The following is a 17,317-nucleotide window of genomic DNA, read 5'->3' as shown; positions in this document are numbered from 1 at the left end:
ACTCATGGGAAAATGCTGCGGATCCGCAGCGTTTTCCGCAGCGTGTGCACATACCTTTAGAATTAGGCTATGTGCACACGGTGCGGATTTGGCTGCGGATTGGCCGCTGCGGATTCGCCACTGCGGATTCGCAGCAGTGTTCCATCAGGTTTACAGTACCATGTAAACATATGGAAAACCAAATCCGCTGTGCCCATGTTGCGGAAAATACCGCGCGGAAACGCTGCGTTGTATTTCCCGCAGCATGTCAATTCTTTGTGCGGATTCCGCAGCGTTTTACACCTGTTCCTCAATAGGAATCCGCAGGTGAAATCCGGACAAAAAACACTGGAAATCCGCGGTAAATCCGCAGGTAAAACGCAGTGCCTTTTACCCGCGGATTTTTCAAAAATGGTGCGGAAATATCTCACACGAATCCACAACGGGGGCACATAGCCTTAGGGCTAGGGTTGGGTTGGAATTAGGGTTGTGGTTAGGGTTAGGGGTGTGTTGGGGTTACGGGTGTGTTGGGGTTAGGGTTGTGATTAGGGTTATGGCTACAGTTGGGATAAGGGTTAGGGGTGTGTTGGGGTTAGTGTTGGAGTTAGAATTGAGGGGTTTCCACTGTTTAGGCACATCAGGGGTCTCCAAACGCAACATGGCGCCACCATTGATTCCAGCCAATCTTGTATTCAAAAAGTCAAATGGTGCTCCCTCACTTCCGAGCCCCGACGTGTGCCCAAACAGTGGTTCACCCCCACATATGGGGTACCAGCATACTCAGGACAAACTGCGCAACAATTACTGGGGTCCAATTTCTACTGTTACCCTTGAGAAAATAAAAAATTGCTTGCTAAAACATCATTTTTGAGGAAAGAAAAATGATTTTTTATTTTCACGGCTCTGCGTTGTAAACGTCTGTGAAGCACTTGGGGGTTCAAAGTGCTCACCACATATCTAGATAAGTTCCTTGGGGGGGTCTAGTTTCCAAAATGGGGTCACTTGTGTGGGGTTTCTACTGTTTAGGCACACCAGGGGCTCTGCAAACGCAACGTGACGCCCGCAGACCATTCCATCAAAGTCTGCATTTCAAAAGTCACTACTTCCCTTCTGAGCCCCGACGTGTGCCCAAACAGTGGTTTACCCTCACACATGGGGTATCAGCTTACTCAGGAGAAACTGGACAACAACTTTTGGGGTCCAATTTCTCCTGTAACCCTTAGGAAAATAAAAAATTCTGGGCTAAAAAATTATTTTTGAGGAAAGAAAACGTATTTATTATTTTCACGGCTCTGTGTTATAAACTTCTGTAAAGCACTTGGGGGTTGAAAGTGCTCACCACATATCTAGATAAGTTCCTTTCGGGGTCTAGTTTCCAAAATGGGGTCACTTGTGGGGGGTTTCTACTGTTTAGCAACATCAGGGGCTCTGCAAACGCAACGTGACGCCCGAAGAGCATTCCATCAAAGTCTGCATTTCATAACGTCACTTCTTCACTTCCGAGCCCCAACATGTGCCTAAACAGTGGTTTACCCCCACATATTGGGTATCAGCGTACTCAGGAGAAACTGGACAACAACTTTTGGGGTCAAATTTCTCCTGTTACCCTTGGGAAAATAAAAAATTGCGGGCTAAAAAATCATTTTTGAGAAAAGAATTTTTTATTTTTTATTTTCATGGCTCTGCGTTATAAACTTCTGTGAAGCACTTGAGGGTTAAAAGTGCTCACCACACATCTAGATTAGTTCCTTTGGGGGTCTAGTTTCCAAAATGGGGTCATTTGTGGGGGATCTCTAATGTTTAGGCACACAGGGGCTCTCCAAACGCGACATGGTGTCCGCTAATGATTGGAGCTAATTTTCCATTTAAAAAGCCAAATGGCGTGCCTTCCCTTCTGAGCCCTCCCGTGCGCCCAAACAGTGGTTTACCCCCACATATGGGGTATCAGCATACTCAGGACAAACTGGACAACAACATTTGTGGTCCAATTTCTCCTATTACCATTGGCAAAATAGGAAATTCCAGGCTAAAAAATCATTTTTGAGGAAAGAAAAATTATTTTTTATTTTCATGGCCCTGCATTATAAACTTCTGTGAAGCACTTGGGGGTTTAAAGTGCTCAGTATGCATCTAGATAAGTTCCTTGGGGGGTCTAGTTTCCAAAATGGGGTCACTTGTGGGGGAGCTCCATTGCATAGGCACACAGGGGCTCTCCAAATGCGACATGGTGTTCGCTAACAAATGGAGCTAATTCTCCATTCAAAAAGTCAAAAGGCGCGCCTTCCCTTCCGAGCCCTGCCGTGTGCCCAAACAGTGGTTTACCCCCACATATGAGGTATCGGCGTACTCGGGAGAAATTGCTCAACAAATATTAGGATCCATTTTATCCTATTGCCCATGTGAAAATGAAAAAATTGAGGCGAAAAGAAATTTTTTGTGAAAAAAAAAAAGCACTTTTTCATTTTTACGGAACAATTTGTGAAGCACCTGAGGGTTTAAAGTGCTCACTAGGCATCTAGATAAGTTCCTTGGGGGGTCCAGTTTCCAAAATGGGGTCACTTGTGGGGGAGCTCCAATGTTTAAGCACACAGGGTCTCTCCAAACGCGACATGGTGTCCGCTAACGATGGAGATAATTTTTCATTCAAAAAGTCAAATGGCGCTCCTTCCCTTCCGAGCCTTACCATGTGCCCAAACAGTGGTTTACCCCCACATGTGAGGTATCGGTGTGCTCAGGAGAAATTGCCAAACAAATTTTAGGATCCATTTTATCCTGTTGTCCATGTGAAAATGAAAAAATTGAGGCTAAAAGAATTTTTTTTGTGAAAAAATAGTACTTTTTCATTTTTACGGATCAATTTGTGAAGCAGCTGGGGGTTTAAAGCGCTCACTATGCATCTAGATAAGTTCCTTGGGGCGTCTAGTTTCCAAAATGGGGTCACTTGTGGGGGAGCTCCAATTTTTAGGCACACGGGGGCTCTCCAAACTTGACATGGTGTCCGCTAAAGAGTGCAGCCAATTTTTCATTCAAAAAGTCAAATGGCGCTCCTTCCCTTCCAAGCCCTGCCGTGTGCCCAAACAGTGGTTTACCCCCACATATGAGGTATCGGCGTACTCAGGACAAATTGGACAACAACTTTCGTGGTTCAGTTTCTCCTTTTACCATTGGGAAAATACAAAAATTGTTGCTGAAAAATCATTTTTGTGACTAAAAAGTTAAATGTTCATTTTTTCCTTCCATGTTGCTTCTGCTGCTGTGAAGCACCTGAAGGGTTAATAAACTTCTTGAATGTGGTTTTGAGCACCTTGAGGGGTGCATTTTTTAGAATGGTGTCACTTTTGGGTATTTTCAGCCATATAGACCTCTCAAACTGACTTCAAATGTGAGGTGGTCCCTAAAAAAAATGGTTTTGTAAATTTCGTTGTAAAAATGAGAAATCGCTGGTCAAATTTTAACCCTTATAACTTCCTAGCAAAAAAAAATTTTGTTTCCAAAATTGTGCTGATGTAAAGTAAACATGTGGGAAATGTTATTTATTAACTATTTTGTGTCACATACCTCTCTGGTTTAACAGAATAAAAATTCAAAATGTGAAAATTGCGAAATTTTCAAAATTTTCGCCAAATTTCCGTTTTTATCACAAATAAACACAGAATTTATTGACCTAAATTTACCACTAACATGAAGCCCAATATGTCACGAAAAAACAATCTCAGAACCGCTAGGATCCATTGAAGCGTTCCTGAGTTATTACCTCATAAAGGGACACTGGTCAGAATTGCAAAAAACGGCAAGGTCTTTAAGGTCAAAATAGGCTGGGTCATGAAGGGGTTAAATAGACAAAAAAATTAAAATCTCGGCTCCAATTTTATGGTTTTATTTTTATTTTTTCATTCTGTTGCTACAAGAATTACATTAATACCATGTAACCATAACATTTTTATTCTGTCATTTTTTTCTGGTTAAACTGTGAACGCATCTTGTCTATGAACTTTGACATTGTCTGTTTGTCAGGTGATCACGTTAGCGCCAAGATATGAATTTTTTTTGTCTATTTAACCCCTTTCTGACATCGGACGTACTATCCCGTCGAGGTGGGGTGGGCCCCCATGACCACGGACGGGATAGTACGTCCAGCGCGATCGGCGGGGGGAGCGCGGCCGGGTGTTAGCTGCCTATCGCAGCTGACATCCGGCACTATGTGCCAGGAGCGGTCACGGACCGTCCCCGGCACATTAACCCCTGGCACACCGCGATCAAAGATGATCGCGATGTGCCGGCGGTGCAGGGAAGCATCGCGCAGGGAGGGGGCTCCCTGCGGGCTTCCCTGAGCCCCCCGCAGCAACGCGATGTGATCGCGTTGCTGCGAGGGTCTTACCTCACTCCCTGCTTGCTCCAGGCCCGGATCCAAGATGGCCGCGGATCCGGGTCCTGCAGGGAGGGAGGTGGCTTCACAGAGCCTGCTCAGAGCAGGCACTGTGAAGCAGCCTGCACTGCTCTCAGATCGGTGATCTGACAGAGCTGTGCACACTGTCAGATCACCGATCTGTGATGTCCCCCCCCCCGGGACAAAGTAAAAAAGTAAAAAAAAAATTTTCCAAATGTGTAAAAAAAAAAAAAAATATTATTCCCATAAATACATTTCTTTATCTAAATAAAAAAAAAAACAATAAAAGTACATATATTTAGTATCGCCGCGTCCGTAACGGCCCGACCTATAAAACTGGCCCACTAGTTAACCCCTTCAGTAAACACCGTAAGAAAGAGGCAAAAAACGACGCTTTATTATCATACCGCCGAACAAAAAGTGGAATAACACGCGATCAAAAGGACAGATATAAATAACCATGGTGCCGCTGAAAGCGTCATCTTGTCCCGCAAAAAACGAGCCGTGATACAGCATCATCAGCAAAAAAATAAAAAAGTTATAGTCCTGAGAATAAAAGCACCAAAACATAAAAAAATGATGTAAATGAGGTGTCGCTGTAATCGTACTGACCCGAAGAATAAAACTGCTTTATCAATTTTACCAAACGCGGAACGGTATAAACGCCTCCCCCAAAAGAAATTCATGAATAGCTGGTTTTTGGTCATTCTGTCTCACAAAAATCGGAATGAAAAGCGATCAAAAAATGTCACGTGCCCGAAAATGTTACCAATGAAAACGTCAACTCGTCCCGCAAAAAACAAGACCTCACATGACTCTGTGGACCAAAATATGGAAAAATTATAGCTCTCAAAATGTGGTAACGCAAAAAATATTTTTACTCGGACTCCCATGACAGCACGACGAGAGAGGGGATCCGCCCATTAGGAACAGGAAACCTACAGATACAAAAGGGCGGTACCTCTCCCTTGCCTCAGTTGGTTTCCTGTTCCTGAAGGGGACGGATGCCTACAGAAGGAGCCCAGGCCGGCCGGCCGAATACGGTAGCGGGGGGGGGTCTCCTACCTCGGCCGGTGCGGAGATCCCTGGAGACGCCACGGTGGTCCTTGCTGGATTTCACGGCAGTGGGGTTCGCAGCAGGGAGCGGAGTCCGGAGGATTTCCTGCCTCCATCAGCGCTGGCGCAGGCAAGTATTCCCATTGGTGGTGCAGTGGTATGGCGTGGCTGCGGGTGCCGGGCTCAGGCGTGTGGGTGAGCTCCCGGAGCGCTGCGCTCCATCCCCGGCGTCCTGCACCGCTCTCAGCGCGTGCTGGAGCATTTCCAGGTGCAGTGACGTCAGGGGGCGGGGTTAGCGGCCGCTTCCGGGTCGCCGGACGTCTGCGCATGCGCAGTCGTCCCAAGATGGTGGCGCCCATCGCGTCTGTGTGCCGGTTTTGACCGCAAGATCTCCTGCCCTCTGCTGTATTTTGGATCAATAGGGACAGCGCTGGCCCATCTGCTGACCGGATCCAAGGGGTATTTATGCAGGTGGAGATGTTGGATCCCTGCTTTTGGTCGCATTTCGTCATGGAGAGTGGTGGTGAGCAGCAGCAGCTGCCAGACGAGGTACGTCAGAAGCCCAAACAGAAGGATAGAGGCGACCAGCCCAGTCGTAAGAGCTCTTCCGAACAAGGATCCAGAGCTTCGACTAAAGAAACCCCTCGGATTCCGGGGAAGAAGAGTACGGGAAAGTCTAAACATAAGGAGTGTGCCCTCTGTGGAGTCCCTCTACCTGACTCTTGTTCAAAAAAACTATGTGCCCCCTGTATACAGCAGACGGTGAGGTCTACAGGAGCGGGTTGGTGGTAGTGACATTAGGTCAGATATTAGTTATCTCCTATATTGTCCTCCCCTAGGTAGCAGAAGAGTCAGTAACTCCGACAAATCTGAGGGAAATGATCCGGCTGGAAGTAAGGGAATCACTACGGTCCCTATCCCAAGCGGAAGGCTCAAAGCATAGGACTCTCTTGGACTCTAATTCTTCAGAGGAAGAAAGAGAGGAAAATTCCTATCTCTCCAGTCCTCTCTCCTCTTCATCAGATGAGGAGTCAGGACGATTCTGTCTACCCTTGGATAAAATCGACAAAGTTGTCAAATCAGTTAGAGGCACCATGGGTATAGAGGAACCTAAATCACAACCCTCGAAACAGGAGATGATGTTTAGCGGACTTGATCGTAAAAAACATAGATCTTTCCCGGTAAACGAAAAGATTCAGGACTTGATCCTTAGAGAATGGAAGAAACCAGAAAAAAAGGGGGCCACCAGCATTAAAACGCAGGTATCCCTTTGACGATCCGGTTGTGGATACATGGGATAAAGCTCCTAAATTGGACGCGGCTGTTGCAAAGGCGTCAAAGAAAGCCTCATTACCCTTTGAGGATATGGGGACCCTCAAGGATCCTCTGGACAGAAAAGCAGATATATTCCTTAAAGGTACCTGGGAGATGGCGGCTGGATCTCTCAGACCTGCTGTGGCGGCAACATGTACAGCCAGATCATTAATGGTCTGGCTAGATCAGTTAGAGTCTCAGCTTAAGGACGGTGCATCCAGGGACACTATTCTGAAGGCTCTACCGACCATCCAGAATGCTGCAGCCTTCCTATCGGACGCATCGGTGGACTCTGTCAGAATGGCGGCTAGAGCGGCAGGACTATCCAACGCGGCTCGCAGGGCCTTGTGGCTGAAATGCTGGTCAGGTGACATTCAGTCTAGAACCAAGCTCTGCGCCATTCCGTGTGAAGGACAATACCTCTTCGGTCTAACTCTGGACGAGTTGTTGGAAAAAGCAGGGGATGACAAAAAGAAATTCCCCAATCTATATTCATCTTACCGCCGGCCGTTCAATCGAAGGAGATTTGGTCGCGGGAAGAAGCGCGGGTCCTCTCCCACTAGCGAAAGTTTCAGATGGGAAGACAGACGCGGTAGAGGTACGGATATATGTTTCGCCGTTCCTCAAAGGATCAGAAAAAACCGGACCAATGACTAGCGATCCCTGTGGGGGGTAGACTGTCAGCATTCTCTTCAGCTTGGCTTGACACTACAAACAGTAAATGGGTCAGAGGCATCATTACTGAAGGTCTAAAACTGGACTTCAATCACTGGCCTCGTGAAAAATTTAAATTAACCCCTTCACGTTCCTCCCCCCTTGAGCAAGCAGCCCTGGAAGCAGAGGTTATCAACTTATGTTCCAAGAACGCGCTGATTGAAATTCCGGAATCAGAAAGAGGAAGGGGATTTTATTCTCCTCTTTTTCTGATTAAGAAACCAGACGGATCTTTTAGAACGATCATTAATCTCAAATGTCTTAATGAGTTCCTGGTCAATGAATCATTTAAAATGGAAACAATCAATTCAGCAATAAAAATCTTGTTTAATCACTGTTTCATGGTAGTTGTAGATCTAAAAGATGCATACTATCATGTTCCAATACATGAACACTTCCAGAGATTCCTGAGAGTAGCTGTATCAATGGGGGGCCAGATTCGCCATTTCCAGTTCAGAGCTCTTCCCTTCGGCTTATCGGCAGCTCCTAGGGTGTTTACAAAGTTAGTGGCCGAAGTCATGGCACACTTACGAGAGTCTGACATCCTAATTATTCCCTACTTGGATGACTTTCTTATAGTAGGGAGCTCTGCAGACCATTGCCGTTCTCAGCTAGAGACAGCCACATCCAAACTTGAGCATCTGGGGTGGATCGTAAATTACGAAAAATCTCGTTTACAGCCCCAGAAAATACAAAGATTTTTGGGACTATTGTTAAACTCAGAATCCCAACAGTGTTGTCTTCCACCCGACAAGTTGTTACATATCCAGCAACAGGTGTCTAGGGCAATTGATAAGCCATCCATGACCCTTAGACAGGCTATGTCACTATTGGGTTCTTTAACCTCTTGCATTCCCGCCGTCCGTTGGGCCCAGTTCCACACCAGACCGTTACAATCCGAGGTGCTGGTTAATGATAGAATCTTACAGGGGTCCCTGCAGAATCAGATTACCTTAGGTCCAAAAGCACTCACATCTCTTAGGTGGTGGCTAGACAGTGAAAACTTATCAGCGGGAGTTCCCTGGGTGTCACAGGTAACACGTGTTGTAACAACGGATGCTAGCCCTTTGGGTTGGGGAGCACACATGGATGACATGATGGTTCAGGGTCTATGGTCCCCTCCCCTAACATCAGCCTCCTCCAACCAGAAAGAGTTAATGGCAGTAGAGCTTTCAGTGAAAAAATTCCTCATATATCTGCAGGGTCATCATGTCAAGATCCTATCGGACAACCAGGTGGCAGTCGCATACATAAATCATCAGGGTGGAACTCATTCCGAGTCACTGATGAGAGTGGCGGATCGTCTGTTCCAGACAGCAGAAAATCACTTCTTATTCCTAACCGCTCTACACATAAGAGGAAAAGAAAACATCAAAGCGGACTTTCTAAGCCGCAACACCTTGAGACAAGGGGAGTGGTCCCTAAACAATTGCGTGTTCGATCAGATCGTCCACAAATGGGGACATCCAGAAGTAGATTTATTTGCTACCAGGGACAACCGGAAGACAAAAAAATTTTGTTCCCTAAATCCCAGGGAAAATCCTCTGACGGTAGACGCTTTTCTAATCAAATGGGATTTTCAACTGGCGTATGCATTTCCTCCACTAGGCCTGTTACCCCTAGTAGTCAGGAAGATAAGAGAAGATCGGGCCAGAGTTATATTGATTGCCCCATTCTGGCCCAGAAGGGCCTGGTTCACTTGGCTCAGGATCATGTCAGTGGAGGACCCCTGGGTACTTCCGGACATTCCAGATCTGCTCTACCAGGGTCCGATCAGTCATCCTCAAGTAAAGAATCTCCATTTAACGGCATGGATTTTGAAAGGGCGTTGCTAAAAAGCAAAGGGTTCTCCCCGAGTCTAATTGAGACCCTTATGAAAAGTAGAAAGCAAATAACCACAACAATTTACGCTAGAACCTGGCGGAAATTTCTGGCCTCTTCTGATTTTAATTTAGAAGAGGGATTACCTATAAAACAAATCTTAGAATTTCTGCAAAAAGGCTTAGAGCTAGATCTATCCACTAGTACTCTAAGGGTACAGGTCTCGGCCCTAGGGGCTCTATTTTCATGTAACATCGCCAATAATTATTGGATCTCGAGGTTCATTAAAGCATCTATTAGATCTAGACCCATACATAACGATAGATCTATGCCTTGGGATCTCAACCTAGTACTGTCAGCATTGACTAGAGAGCCGTTTGAACCTTTACAATCAGCTTCAATTAAGGCCCTATCTCTTAAGACAGCTTTTCTTGTGGCAATTACATCTGCCCGTAGAGTTGGGGACATACAAGCACTCTACAGGGTATCCCCTTATACAGAGTTTCTACCAGACAGAATAATCCTCAGACCGGACCCAGCCTATTTACCAAAAGTGTCATCACGATTTCACAGGACACAGGAGATAGTTTTACCATCCTTCCTTCCCAATCCCTCCAACCCTAAAGAAGAACTACTCCATACATTAGATGTTAGGAGATGCCTGCTAGAATACATCTCTATTACTGACACATGGAAGAAAGATGATGCGTTGTTCTTATCTTTCCAAAACCCTAGAAAGGGACTTAGGGTATCAAAGTACACACTTGCAAAGTGGATTAGGGAGGCTATCTCTTTGGCTTACACTGCAGGTGGAGGTCCGGCTCCGCAGAATCTGAGGGCGCATTCCACCAGGGCCATGGCTACATCCTGGGCGGAAAAGTCTGGAGTATCAATCGACCAGATATGTAAGGCGGCCACATGGTCATCCCCGTCCACCTTCTTTAAGCACTATAGGTTGGATTTGGGGGCTTCCTCTGATCTCACATTCGGGTTAAGGGTGCTACAGGCCATAGTCCCTCCCTAAGGAAGCTTACATCTCTGTAATTCTCTCGTCGTGCTGTCATGGGAGTCCGAGTAAAGCATTAAGCTACTTACTGGTAGCGGCATTTCTCGGAGGCCCATGACAGCACCCTTAGTTCCCTCCCTATTCACTGGGGGTTGCACTTCCTATAAATGTATATATTTCACAATACGATACCAGTCCCAATAGATGTCTGATATTTTGTATATAATCTGTATATAGTGTATATTTTTGTGTACCACTAACCGCGGTAGTCCTCTCAAGACTCTGAAATACAACTGAGGCAAGGGAGAGGTACCGCCCTTTTGTATCTGTAGGTTTCCTGTTCCTAATGGGCGGATCCCCTCTCTCGTCGTGCTGTCATGGGCCTCCGAGAAATGCCGCTACCAGTAAGTAGCTTAATGCTTTTGCAATAAAAAGCGTCTTTCAGTGTGTGACGGCTGCCAATCATAAAAATCCGCTAAAAAAACCACTATAAAAGTAAATCAAACCCCCCTTCATCACCCCCTTAGTTAGGGAAAAATTAAAAAAATGTATTTCCATTTTCCCATTAGGGTTAGGGCTAGGGTTAGGGCTAGGGCTACTGTTTGGGTTGGGGCTAAAGTTACAGTTAGGGTTTAGATTACATTTACAGTTGGGAATAGGGTTGGGATTAGGGTTAGGGGTGTGTCAGGGTTAGAGGTATGGTTAGGGTTACCGTTGGAATTAGGGTTAGGGGAGTGTTTGGATTAGGGTTTCAGTTATAATTGGGGGGTTTCCACTGTTTAGGCACATCAGGGGCTCTCCAAAAGCGACATGGCGTCCGATCTCAATTGCAACCAATTCTGCGTTGAAAAAGTAAAACAGTGCTTCTTCCCTTCCGAGCTCGCCCGTGTGCCCAAACAGGGGTTTACCCCAACATATGGGGTATCAGCGTACTCAGGACAAATAAGACAACAACTGTTGGGGTCCAATTTCTCCTGTTACCCTTGGGAAAATACAAAACTGGGGGCTAAAATATAATTTTTGTGGGAAAAAAGATTTTTTTATTTTTATGGCTCTGCGTTATAAACTGTAGTGAAACACTTGGGGGTTCAAAGTTCTCACAACACATCTAGATAAGTTCCCTGGGGGGTCTAGTTTCCAATATGGGGTCACTTGTGGGGGGTTTCTACTGTTTAGGTACATTAGGGGTTCTGCAAACGCAATGTGACGCCTGCAGACCATTCCATCTAAGTCTGCATTCCAAATGGCACTCCTTCCCTTCCGAGCCCTCCCATGCGCCCAAACAGTGGTTTCCCCCCACATATGGGGTATCAGTGCACTCAGGACAAATTGGACAACAAATTTTGGGGTCCAATTTCTCCTGTTACCCTCGGGAAAATACAAAACTGGGGGGCTAAAAAATAATTTTTGTGGGAAAAAATTTTTGTTTTATTTTTACGGATCTCCATTATAAACTTCTGTGAAGCCCTTGGTGGGTCAAAGCGCTCACCACACATCTAGATAAGTTCCTTAGGGGGTCTACTTTCCAAAATGGTGTCACTTGTGAGGGGTTTCTACTATTTAGGTACATTAGGGGCTCTGCAAACATGGCAACATGGCGTCTCATCTCAATTCCTGTCAATTTTGCATTGAAAAGTCAAACGGCGCTCCTTCCTTTCCGAGCTCTCCCATCCGCCCAAACAGTGGTTTACCCCCACATATGGGGTATCAGCGTACTCAGGACAAATTGTACAACAACTTTTGGGGTCCAATTTCTTCTCTTACCCTTGGAAAAATAAAAAATTGGGGGCGAAAAGATAATTTTTGTGAAAAAATATGATTTTTTATTTTTACGGTTCTACATTATAAACTTCTGTGAAGCACTTGGTGGATCAAAGCGCTCACCACACCTCTAGATAAGTTCCTTAGGGGGTCTACTTTCTAAAATGGTGTCACTTGTGGGGGGTTTCAATGTTTAGGCACATCAGGGGCTCTCCAAACGAAACATGGCGTCCCATCTCAATTCCAGTCAATTTTGCATTGAAAAGTCAAATGGCGCTCCTTCGCTTCCGAGCTGTGCCATGCGCCCAAACAGTGGTTTACCCCCACATGTGGGGTATTGGCGTACTCAGGACAAATTGTACAACAATGTTTGGGGTCCATTTTCTCCTGTTACCCTTGGTAAAATAAAACAAATTGGAGCTGAATTAAATTTTTTGTGAAAAAAAGTTAAATGTTCATTTTTATTTAAACATTCAAAAAATTCCTGTGAAGCACCAGAAGGGTTAATAAACTTCTTGAATGTGGTTTTGAGCACCTTGAGGGGTGCAGTTTTTAGAATGGTGTCACACTTGGGTATTTTCTATCATATAGACCCCTCAAAATGACTTCAAATGAGATGTGGTCCCTAAAAAAAAAAAAATGGTGTTGTAGAAATGAGAAATTGCTGGTCAACTTTTCACCCTTGTAACTCCCTAACAAAAAAAAATTTTGGTTCCAAAATTGTGCTGATGTAAAGTAGACATGTGGGAAATGTTACTTATTAAGTATTTTGTGTGACATATCTCTGTGATTTAATTGCATAAAAATTCAAAGTTGGAAAATTGCGAAATTTTCATAATTTTCGCCAAATTTCCGTTTTTTTCACAAATAAACTCAGGTACTATCAAAGAATTTTTACCATTGTCATGAAGTACAATATGTCACGAGAAAACAATGTCAGATTCACTGGGATCCGTTGAAGCGTTCCAGAGTTATAACCTCATAAAGGGACAGTGGTCAGAATTGTAAAAATTGGCCCGGTCATTAACGTGCAAACCACCCTTGGGGGTAAAGGGGTTAAAGCTATAATGTGTCTGTATCTGTATTTTTGTGGTACTTCGTGATGAAGAAGTCATAGAACTTCGAAACGCGTAGAATAGACCACACTTCTTTATGTGAACACATCCAGTCTCTGTTATCCAGCAGCTCAGATTATATCCATGCTCACCCATGTGTTTTCTAATATTTCTTCTTGAAACTGATCTGACATCTGACATTGACCCTTACAATAGTTTAGCTTGAAATAGCCACTGAATCACATACTGTAATTACCCCAGAGAGGTTTCACCACTGGTTACTCATTTTTCTCTGATGAAAATTGTTGAGTTTGATCATTTCCGTAAATGTGTTATTGTCTATAGTCACAGTTTTTGACTACAGTAGTTACTGCACAAAATCCTCTTATATAACTACATCCTGCAGACAGTGTTTTTTTCCTAATCAGGGCCCATTTTTCGAATCTGATGTGTGTTACTTTGTGGTGATAACTTTGGAATTGTTCACAAAGGATAATGGGAAACAAATGGACCTTACATGATAGTTTCCATCTTCTCTTGAATCTAACAAAACCCTATATACGGTTGTATATTACAGTCTGGCACATGACGGGTTTAAGAAGGGAAGGAGCGACATTTATCGCTTTAGCTATTTGAATACAGATCTTCATGGAATAGTTTGCATACCCAATGCGTTGGGGGCACTGTTTGTGATCAGCTGGCAGCTCAAAAAATGGCCACCATGATCAGGCTTGGCGCTATCTACTCCATTTTACAAATCCCAGGAACTGCCTTGTTTATCATACTTTAACTCTTCTATATGGGTCTGTACTTATACAGACACCCATAGGCTTTTGCCATGGTGTTACGTTCTGTTCTGTGATTCTAAATGTAGCAAGAATAGTCAGGTATCCAAGTCAGTACCAGGAGAGCAGGGAAAATACAAAATCAGAAGACACGAGTAGTCAGTAAGCGGGCCCAGGTCACAACAGGAAACAAACAAGCTGAGCACATAGGAATTAAGTACAGAGGAGAAGGCTGAATCTGACAACTTCCAGCAATATGCTTTGAGCTTTAGTAGGGTGTGATGCTTTACAATTGGCTGGATCAGGGAGCTGTACAACACACACACACATACTGCCAGTCTGGATAGTACTACAAACCAGGAACCCTAATCTTAGTGGCTGGACAGAGACTGCACCACCCAGAGCTTTTGGTTTCAATGTCTCCTCCATTACCAGTGCCACCTGTAGAATAAATAAGGTTGCGCCTGTTGACAGAACCAGATATCACCGGAGCAGATCCCAGAGGAGATAGGACATACCATATGCAGAAGCCCTAATATGAGAAAATGGCAGAAAACCAGAGCAGTAGAAATCCCCATAAATTGACTTCATTTTGGAAATTATCACCCTCAGGAGATTAATGTATTGGAGTAGTGACTATGTTGACCCCACAGGTTGTACTGTATATAATGAGGATGTGCCAAACAAAAGAAAAACAGTGGTGATAAGTCATAAGAAGTACTTTAGGGTAAAAGTGGATCACATGGGACCTTAGTGAATTTCACTCAGTAAACCTGTAGATACAACCATCCTATTCTCTCTCAATGTGAACAATGGAGTCTATTCCTCATGTCACAACATGCATCGCTAATGACAGCTCAATTGCTTACCCATAGTATGTTGTGCCAATTCACAAACGCCACCGCAAAAAAACGCCTTGGTGCGTGTTTCATCCATGTGCTTTCTCAAGGGGAGTGACTGGTTCATCCTATGAGGTTTTCTATTAGACTGTGAACTGTCATTGTCTTTGTGAATAATTACGTATGTAACATAACTTGTCATGTTTGACAGTTTACGTAGAAATGTTAACTTTCAAGGATTTTTTATGAAAACTAATTGGCTTTATTTTTAACAGATGACTGCACAAGGAGATCAGAGGGACAGCTGACATCTTCAGTTTTTAAATCAGATAATCTTGAGATCCCACAGGATACAATTGAAGTCAATGCCATTACTCCAGATAAACCATCATCCCTTCACAGCAAAGATCTATCATATGATCTTTTGAAACAGGTCCTGTCTTCTGATTCATTACTGACTACTAAGGAAAATCAAAGTCACAAAATAAGCATTAAAAAAATAATTGCTCCTGAAGTAAAGAAGACATTTTCACTTTTACAATATGGAAATAGTTTTCCCCTCAAAGAATCTTTTCTTAAGCATCAAAAAATTCACACAGCAGAGAATAGCTTTTCATGTTCAGAATGTGGGAAATGTTTTAACCATAAATCAAATTTTGTTAAGCATCAGAGAACTCACACAGGGGAGAAGCCTTTTTCCTGTTTAGAATGTGGAAAATGTTTTATCCAGAAAGTGCATCTTCTTAGTCACCAGAGAATTCACACAGGGGAGAAGCCATTTTCATGTTCAGAATGTGGGAAATATTTTACACTCAAATCAAATTTTGTTAACCACCAGAGAATCCACACAGGGGAGAAGCTTTTTTCATGTTCTGAATGTGGGAAATGTTTTTTATGGAAATCAATTCTTGTTAAACACCAGAGAACCCACACAGGTGAGAAGCCTTTTTCTTGTTTAGAATGTGGGAAATGTTTTCACTGGAAAGTGCATCTTGATAGCCACCAGAGAATCCACACAGGGGAGAAGCCTTTTTCTTGTTCAGAATGTGGGAAATGTTTTGTATGGAAAGCGCATCTTGATAGGCACCAGAGAATCCACACAAGGGAGAAGCCTTTTTCCTGTTCCTAATGTGGGAATGTTTTACATGGAATTCAACTCTTTAATAAACCTCAGAGGCACGTTGGAGAAGCCATTTTCATGTTCAGAATGTTGGAAATATTTTAACCAAAAGTTGTAACTTCTTAAAACTGTTGTCTACTACTAGGACAACACCTTGTCATTCCTTATGTTTGGCCTCGTTAAAACAAAAATACTCATACTCGGCTCCCTTGCCAGGGCCAATTCAGTGGTGACTCGTGAGGTTGTGCGCAGGGCTTGTATACTGTAACAATCGGTGACGGCTTCACTGTACCGGCCTTTGGAAGTATTGAACATAGACAGGGAACCAGAGCTGCGGCTGCTCTCTGACTTCCCCCTATTGTTGGAGGAATTTTTGTATTGAGCGCAGGGCTCACATGACGTAACAAACTCACATGAGCTTCGTGAACGCAAGTGCTGACACGGCTGGAACCTCATTGGCATGGAAGGTGTGAATAATTATTTTTATTTTAACAGGACCAAACATAATGATTGAGAAGGGATTGTCCAAGTAAAGAACAACCCTTTTAAACATTAACAAAATTCCACACAGCGAGAAGTCATTATCATACCTAGAGTGCAAAGAATTAATTACTTGAAAATTATATTTTGTTGACTGTGAAAAATAGCTCTGACCTGGAGAAAATATATGCAATGGGGAAAATAAGTATTTGATAGTATGCCTATTTTGTAAGTTTTTCCTGCCACAAAGAATGAAGAAGTCTCTAATAGTGTTGAGCATTCCGATACCGCAAGTATCGGGTATTGGCCGATATTTGCGGTATCGGAATTCCGTTACAGAGTTCCGATACATTCAGTATATCGGATACCGGAATCGGAAGTTCCCATAATTCAAAGAGCCAGAATTCAGCCAAAGAGGAATCCTTAGAAGTGTGGGCACATCCTGTTCTGCATGTTAGGCATGTAACTACTGGCATCGCTGTGATTGGCTGCTGAAATGAAGTCATGATGCACTATAAATGTCGCCGCCGCCATTTTGGGTTCACTCTGCTGTGAATTCAGTTAAGGACAGGACGCTGTGTTCTGACTGAGGGCCAGTTTTGAGATAGCAATTTGCTTCATTGTGCTTTACCCAGGCTAATTTAGAAACCGCTGTGTGAGAACCTTGTTTTTGTCTTGCAGCGGTGTTCACAGGTGTCTGCAAGGTGTCTGTGTGAGTGCAGCTCACTCTGTAGTCTGGTCTGCAGCCACCGCTGGTTGTAGTCAGCTCAGGGTGCATCACTGCCTCATACCGTTCCATTGTCCATTTTTCAATTAGTGCATCCAGCTGTACATTTTTTCAAATTTGTCCTATTAGTGGCTTTCCATCTGTATCCAGCTAGATTGTGGAAAAACACTATATAGCATTGCATAGAGGAGTTTTTTTTGGCCTTGCAGCGCAGTTCACGGCAGTCTGCACGGTCTATGTGTGAGTGCAGCTCACTCTGTAGTCTATTCTGCC

General features: G+C 44.0%; 1 protein-coding gene across 1 annotated transcript in view; it reads left to right on the top strand.

Annotated features, from left to right (window-relative positions):
* The window catches only part of LOC138663681 (oocyte zinc finger protein XlCOF8.4-like), a 29,798-nt gene extending 13,901 nt beyond the window's left edge, over window positions 1–15,897 (top strand). The window contains exon 7 of the mRNA XM_069749976.1: window positions 14,993–15,897. Within this exon, the coding sequence (XP_069606077.1) occupies window positions 14,993–15,846 (854 nt within the window). The 3' untranslated portion in view covers window positions 15,847–15,897. The remainder of the gene's footprint in view (window positions 1–14,992) is intronic.
* Window positions 15,898–17,317: the final 1,420 nt, after the last annotated feature.

The sequence above is a fragment of the Ranitomeya imitator genome, chromosome 2 (assembly GCF_032444005.1).
Source record: "Ranitomeya imitator isolate aRanImi1 chromosome 2, aRanImi1.pri, whole genome shotgun sequence".
Taxonomy (NCBI): Eukaryota; Metazoa; Chordata; class Amphibia; order Anura; family Dendrobatidae; genus Ranitomeya; species Ranitomeya imitator.
Note: the sequence above shows the minus strand (reverse complement) of the source record. Positions and strands in the feature narration are given on the sequence as shown.